This window comes from Hyposmocoma kahamanoa, unplaced genomic scaffold (assembly GCF_003589595.1).
Source record: "Hyposmocoma kahamanoa isolate Upper Pololo Valley unplaced genomic scaffold, ASM358959v1 87, whole genome shotgun sequence".
In the NCBI taxonomy this organism is placed as follows: Eukaryota; Metazoa; Arthropoda; class Insecta; order Lepidoptera; family Cosmopterigidae; genus Hyposmocoma; species Hyposmocoma kahamanoa.
In genome coordinates, this window is record NW_020654422.1 from 6,673,372 (window position 1) to 6,681,452 (window position 8,081).

General features: G+C 37.0%; 1 protein-coding gene across 1 annotated transcript in view; it reads left to right on the plus strand.

Moving 5' to 3' along the window:
* Nucleotides 1-3,416: 3,416 nt before the first annotated feature.
* Nucleotides 3,417-8,081, plus strand: part of LOC113235327 (alpha-tocopherol transfer protein-like) — a 10,038-nt gene continuing 5,373 nt past the window's right edge. Inside the window, exons 1-2 of the mRNA XM_026470989.1 lie at nt 3,417-3,546; nt 5,408-5,558. Of these exons, the coding sequence (XP_026326774.1) occupies nt 3,417-3,546; nt 5,408-5,558 (281 nt within the window). The remainder of the gene's footprint in view (nt 3,547-5,407; nt 5,559-8,081) is intronic.

Below are 8,081 nucleotides of genomic sequence, written 5' to 3' on the forward strand. Positions count from 1 at the left end.
ATTTTCAGTACAAATCGGCAATTTCATACTTTAACCCCTATTATATTTAATAATATTGTTTGTAATTAATTTTTTATGTATTACCATGGCATGAATTTATTTTTATGAAATTACTCCACTAGATTGTTATAATTATCAATACAAAAGTAGAGCGGTTGCCCTAGATTGGTATCCAGACACAGTTCAAGTCCTGTCAGATCGAAGAAACCGCGGTGACGGTAAAAAATATCAATATGTAATTTCTAGAAAATGTAATTTCTATTTAAAAAAAAAAAATATTACAATATTTGCAATACAGACACACACAATACAATATCGCTCTCAGGTTCGATTCCCGGTTTGGGAGAAATATTTGTATGGGCTACATTTATTTCTTTCGTGAGTTTGGGTGTAATTTGTTGTCTATGTGTGTTCATGGTACCCGTGACACAGGGCTTCCCTAGTGCGGGGCTATGTTGAGTGTGTACATTATTTATAATTAATAATAATCTCACGATATGTGAAGAGCGAGGATGATTGCATGAGTGTTTATAAGGTGGGTATGTTACTGATTAGGTGTATTGTAAGTATGGTGTGTTTTTGGGGCGTTGTGATATGTATAGTGTGCGAACGTGTTTAAGCGAGAGCACTACGAAGTTGAGAACAGTTAAGAGGAATGTAGTGTTATTTCAGGATAGAAAGTAATTGCTCAGTGTCGTCTTAATTTATGGTCTTAATCCAGTCGGTGATAGACTTTTTACAGATTTTGGAAGCGCGTAAAAGGAAAGTTCTTTTTTTGTTTATTTTTTGTATAAACAGGGTGAGAGGAAGCAGAAGAAATGCTGAGAAAAACTGGTATTAACGGTTTTGGTTTGACAGGCCATTCCCTTTGTACGTTTATCCATGAGAACACCTTATTACTTTCAAATTATATTTACACCCTGTAAGTACAACTACAATATTATAATGACAACCCTAGGCACCGAGCGAATTGTATTTTCATTGCACATTGAACATGCGAGAGTTGCTCTACTTGCCTTAATATACAATGGAATAACCGACGAAATCATGAACCTACTTACTTAGTTACTACTTACTTACTTACTTAGTTACTTTGGTTAGGGAATAAAGGAACAGTGACACCTCAAACGCCTAGAAGCATTGTACCCCAGCATTGAAAGAGGTTGTCGGACCGTGAGCGCTCACTTCAAACCGATGAGCAGTTTGCATATCATGATTTGCATCAACCTCGGACAAGTGCGATAACCATGCGTTAATAGAGGGTGTCTAGGGTCTAGGGTTTGCTGTAAGTTGATGCTAAAACTGGTTTTAATGTTCCGTTGATGTTTTTTTTATTTATTTGTAACTTGTTATTTATTTGAACAGAAGAAGTAAGATCTCCAGTATGTAGCTTGCTACGTTACGAATAGCGGTACATGACATATTGCTGCGTTCACGTCACGAACACAAGAATCGAGGTCCGAATCGGTTTTGCTTCTGTGGCATGGATGCAATTTTCGCTTTGCCCGTCTGTTACGTCAGATGAACAGTACGTGCGTCGTCGTTTCACAACGTACGTATCTATGTATCTAGATCCCCTAGAGCAAATGCTAGGAATAACACAATTCTTCTACCGCTTCCCACATCCAATCTTGTAGCATGAATTGCCTGTTTTTGTTTGCGATATCACTTGCAGTATGATCGTAGCGGTATAACGAATGTCTGACTTTGAAATTAATTTTCCACTCGGCCTTTCTACTCAATGGGCTACGATGTTTGTGTCGAGTTGCACTTTGAGAGGCACTGGCGTGTAGTATCGGCTATCAACTCCCTTGCTGTTCATTGGGTCCGTCCCCGGGGCTGCTTAACTCGGCCGTGTGCACTCTCGTTTTAAAAATCCCACAATAAAGCCTGCTCTGTTAATTTTCAAAATAGGTCAAATGATGCTTATGATTTTTACTCTTCACTTCTCGAGCGAAGTAGGGACGGTTTATTTGCTCATTTCTTTTCTCATCGGGATAGATTAATTTTATAGGTCAATTCGTTTCTCGGTAAACTAACTATAGTTCTAGTACATTAGACGTAATGTACTATACATTAGACGTCGAACAGAAATTGCAATTGTATCAATTTTATGTGGATTTCTTGAAGAAGGCAATTGAGCTTTATTATTGTTTATTGGCATTGTACGCTTTGTATTGTTGTTTGTACGATATTTTGTACATAGTTGTGAATATGTACAAGACGAAAGCCTGTTACATTTATTGTATTAAGATCGCAATATTCAGTGTAAACTGTAGAATTTAATAGCGGTCTATTAGTCGGTAATTCCGGTCTAATTAAATCACTTCATTGTCGATGTTACAGAAAGAGTCTTAGGTCTGACAATGCATATCCAATTTGCTGACAGCTTTGTTGGCCCTACGGTTTTGACTTTAGGTGCTAGGTGAATAGGCTGTATCCCAATGGGACTTGTTCGAGAAGCAAATACTCCTAAATTAGCTCTGGCTCTTTTGGATGTACTTTATATTCTACCAGGAGCTAATTTCATGATTATGGTATGTATTCATAATACAGGTAATTCCTTCGTGTGAAGAAATGGTGTGATTATTTAGTGTATTTATTTCAAATTTCGGCTACAGTGATAGTATAATTATACAGAATTGAGTAAGGATTTAAAGAATTTATTCCATTTTTTATGATACTAAGTGATGACGTGAACAATTCGTGCGACTGGCGATAGGAGACACACCTATCCATATCCATAACAGTTGTAGTGCCATTCCGTGCTTTATATCGCAAAGATCTGCGACGTAAATTGAAAAGTCCTATGTGCCTGTAATTTCACTAGCACCCTTACTCTTCAAAACATGGTGGCAGAAATAGGTAATGTGACAATACTTCCCGGGCGAACTCTTTCACAAGGAGTTCTACCGATTCTTTCTAGATCAGATCAATATTTCGAAATCATTATTTGTACCTTATCTACAGAAGAATTAGACCTGCTGATAATTTTAATATATTTGAAAGTAGTTTGCATTTCGCCATAATTTCACCTAACGTTTTGAAATATCAGCACGTGTTATTATTTCTTTCACTTACTTGTAGTCTGTAAGATCCATTGTGAGAATTTTCTTAGTATAACAGAAAAAGTTTTTCTTTAAAATAATAGATAGGTAACTTCAAATGATAGAAATTAACCGTAGAGTAGGCATAGAGACCAGACTCTTCATTCAAGCGGTAACCTCGGATTAATTCCAAGTCCATAAGTCGACGCGACGGCGACGTGACGTGACTGACTGCACAAAGGCATTCATTCGTTCAGCATTTGTCGCCAATCAGTCCCAATCACTATCAGACATCTCAGTTGACATATTTTAAACATCAATGCACATAATTTGAAAAGTAAAAGATATAAAAATAAAAACGAAGAAAACATGTCAGTGCCGGTAGAAGTTTTAGTGCAGAAGGAATATACGAAGAATATAAAAATGAGGCTGGAAGATATACAAAGTATTGGTGATTGGCTCAAACAGCAGCCGCATTTGCCGCAGGAGTATATTACTGGTCTGTATAGTGGATTCAATTTTGTTAAATTGAAGTAGTGAATTAAGACGTGCTTGCAGTAGGTAACGTAGTTAAGACCGAAATAGTAGGTACTTCGAAGTTGTATACACCTGCATTGCACTTTGTTCTACGTGAAATATCTTGAAACAGTTTGTCTCTGATTATATCCACTGCATCGCTAAAAAAAGTTGAAATAAAATAACAACGTTCGTACGAAATACTGGCCACATAAACCAGAACAATATTTATGAAATCAAAAGACGATTTAAGTCATTCTTTTTTTCAAATTAAACATTCTGGTATATGCGGCCAGTGGTCAATGAACTATCGAATATGTAACCAGAAATAAAGACGAAATAAGGGCTATCCATCCCTGGCAACTCAGACAGACAAATGAAATTTTGAAGGTGAACAACGTTGACCTTATGAGCCATCCCGCCTACAGTCCTGACCTGGCTCCTTGTGACTTTTATTTATTTCCAAAAATTAAGAACCAGTTACGCGGTCAACGATTTTCGTCACATGAAGAGGCTGTCGAAGAGTATGAAAAATATGTTTCAGTGATTGTCACGGAGGAGTGGCATAAATGTTTTCAAAATTGGTTCATTCGTATGAAAAAGTGCATTAACGCTAACGGAGATTATTTTGAAAAGCAATAAATTCATTTCTGACCATGTATAGTATTTTTTCTTATTCATTCCGGAAACTTATAGTGCGCCACACGTATCACTTATAAATAACAACTCTCATTTCCACAGAAATCACAAATTAGAAAGCTGAAATAGTACAGCGCCAGGAACTGACATATTATATATATTCCAAAAATATTATGTATTCATTGTAATAAAGATAATATAACTATATTAATATAACTATGGGGGCTATGGGGCTGTCCCATTTAGTGGTGTGGGAAAAAAAGAATCACATTTTATCGGTAATAAAATATGTAATTTTTAAATTTTCGTCCATTATAGCAAAGCTCAAGTTAAACTGGTTGATTTGAAGTGAAACAATTGATGACACCGTCAATTGTTTCGAATTCGGGCTGGCCAATGGGAGCACACATTGTCACCGTAATGATTTGGCAGAATAGTTATAACAGAACATATAGTTCAAACAAATTAAATGACATTTCTTCTCTATTTCTGGTTATATACTCGATGATATAAACATTGTTATCATATTCAACTTTTTTAGCTTTCGTCAGAGTAGGTACATAATTGTAGGTCAGTAGGACCTTAAGACCATATTTTGTAATTTAGATGTTTTTACAAATACTGCTTTAGAGCGCTAGTAATGCGATTGTAAAAGGTCCTGATTCCTATCGTCGTTGATTTTTTATTTAAGGTATTTATTTGACCTTAAGATTGAATTTAAATGCCTAATTAAAAGCCCTATTCTCATTAAAACACTCTGTAGAAAACATAGAAAACATTACTATTTGTCACTTTAGGTTTCTTGCCCTCACCTGCAGATATGTCTTACTTATTAACAATAATTATAAATTATAAATCGTCTATTAAGTTCCAATAATAGACAAATAATTTAAAAAATAATAATAAAATAAGAAGTAAATTAAAAAAAAGAGAAAATTAACTGCACGCAAAAATATTCTACACAAGCGCAACTATTTTGCACGATTTAACCTTCACTGAGTACGCGGAGTAGCAAATTAATTTACTTCTATTTTATAAATTAAGAATACTTTCGTTATAGGATTAAAGAAAAAAACAGATATACTGTTTCAAGTGATAACGGACATGTATTCGCACAATTGAGGACACACAAATCGAATGTTAGCGAGATACCTATGATGAGAATTATTGCAACCCAAATGGGTAAATATATTGTATTGTTTCAGACTTAGAAATCATATTGGCATATCACAGTTGCGAAGGTTGCATCGAACAGACTACGAAAGTAATTGATCTCAATTACACCTTGCGTACATTGTTTTCTTTTTATCAGAACAGACGAATAGATATCAGCTTAGAGACCGCTCTTCATACGTGGTTGGTATACTAATATTTAAATACAGTAAATAATAAATTATAACCAATTGTCGGAATAGGCTGTTCCAATCGAGTAGATAAATGTTTATATATGTACAGACACAAAGAATGACATAGAGTACTTAAAACCACCAAATATTAATTACTTACTTTTTCAAATTCCGAATTTCCGGAAATAGTTTTAAAGCATCTTATGGGTGGATGTAAAAGTACAATACACGCGTAAGTTATAATCTCCGTACAGAGTACTAAAAAAACTGACCTCAAAAGTTCGTGGAATTAGATCTATTTGCCAAGTTTTATTGAAATCGGTTACCGAAAAGAACGTCATTCAAATTTAAATGAGATTACTACTTCAGTAGTAAAGAGTGTACCTACTGAAGTAGTAAAAAGATAGAAGTTAAAAAATAATTCAAAAGCGGTTCTCAAGTTATCGCGTAACATACGTACACAAAAACATAGAGGAATTGAGAACTTCTTCCTTTTTTTGAAGTCGGTTAAAAACAAGCTATTGCTTGTATTTTTACATGGCGCCACTAGAATGTAGAGAGAGAGTATATATGTTTGTATGTTATGAGTATGAATGTTGAGAGTAGTTTTATCCAAAAATGTAGTAAAACCATTTTCGGAAATCCGGAAGTAGAAAAGTCATTATTACTTGAGGGTTTTAACCACTCTATCACGTCACGCCTTGTATTTGTATGTATACGTTTATCTACTCATTTGGAACAGTCTATTTTGACAACTCCTTATTATTATTATTATACTCTATGTATATAGCTCGATTACCACTCACTGACTGACTGAATCAGTGATTTAGATAATTGTTCTCCCAGAAGGAGTCGCGGTGGGTAAAAATGATGTACGGGAGTCGTGATCGGATGGCTCCGGTGAGTACCAAAAAATCCGGAAACTTCGAAAAATGGACTGCATCAGGTGGGACTCTAGCTGCGCGGCCAATATATAATACCTACCGGAAGGGTCGTTGAACTAAAATTGACCGCCATCTTGGTCACTTTCTAGCGAAAGTGAAAAAAATTCGAAATTCGAATAAACAAGATGGCCGCCATACAAATTTCAGAGCGTTATAGCTCGGCGAGTATTGGAGATAGGCGGAGGGTGCTCGACTAAATGTCATAGAGGGCGGTAGGGGTCAACTGCCAGCGACAAATTTTTTTCAAGATGGCTGACTCAAAAAGGCGGCTCCAAAAAAAGGTGGTCCGATCCGGCTGAAATTTGGCATGCGGCCGTGTATGGGGGCCCACAATGCGAATATATGGTTGAAATTTCGATTTTTCTCCCAGAAGGAGGGCGGGAGGGTAAAAATAATGTAGGTGAATTATGGTCAGACGGGAATTACTGAATATCAGAAGGTAACGAAATATTCGAAACGTGCTCCGCATTAGGTATGACCCCAGTTGCCCGGCTAAAGTATACGTCGTGGCCCAAAGTCTCCAAACAAATGTTCATCCACACCTTGGGCAGTTCCTACAAAGAGTGAAAAAAATTCAAAATTCGAAAAACAAAATGGCCGCCATACAAATTTTGGGAGCTCGTATCTCGGCAACTATTGGAGATAGGTAGATAGTGTTCAAACTAATATCGTAGAGGGCAGTAAGAGCTGACTGGCTGTCGGAATATTTTTTTCAAAATGGCCGATCAAGATGGCGGCCCGACGAAAAGGTGCTCCGATCCGGCTGAAATTTAATATTCTTCCGTGTTTGGGAGCCGGTAATACGAATTTGCAGTCAAATTCTTTATTCCGCCATTTTCCAATATGACCGCCATATATTTTCCACAGTCCACTATGTTCCGAGGCCTACATCTCGGCAAGTGTTGAGAGAGAGGCGAGATGAGAGGCGCTCAAACAAATGTCGTACAGAATAGTACGAGACGACTGCAGGTAAAAAAATTTTCAAGACGACGGACTCAAAATGGCGGCCCGAAATAAAAGTGCTCCGATCCTACTGAAATTTGACATCGGGTCCTGCATGGAGACTCATAGTATGTATCTGCGAACGAAATTTGGACTCCGCCATTTTCCAAGATGGCCGCCATACAAGTGAATTTTCGGATTTTTGACCAGCATATTCTCACAGAAGAAGAGCGTATACACCCACGAGTGATGTATAGGAATAATGGTTGGGTGGATTTGGTGACAGAAAGTACCAAAACCATCGAAAAGTGCTTCGCATCAGGTAGGACCCCAGCTGCCGGGCCACAGTATACGTCTTGGCACCGAGGTCTCTAAACAAATGTTGATCCACATCTTGGGCAACTTTTAGAAGCGGTGAAAAATATTCGAAATTCGAAAAACAAAATGGCCGCCACTCCCACTCAAAGTCAAATAGAGAGAATTCTCTACTGGAATATGAAGTTCAACTCCTAATTTGTCACCAGAGACAAAGAAAGCCCTCGCGGGCCGCTTTAGCAGTCCAGCGCAACGCGTGCCATCTAGTGATATATATATATATTATTATACTATATATAGCTCGATTACCACTGATCTAGATACTGACATAA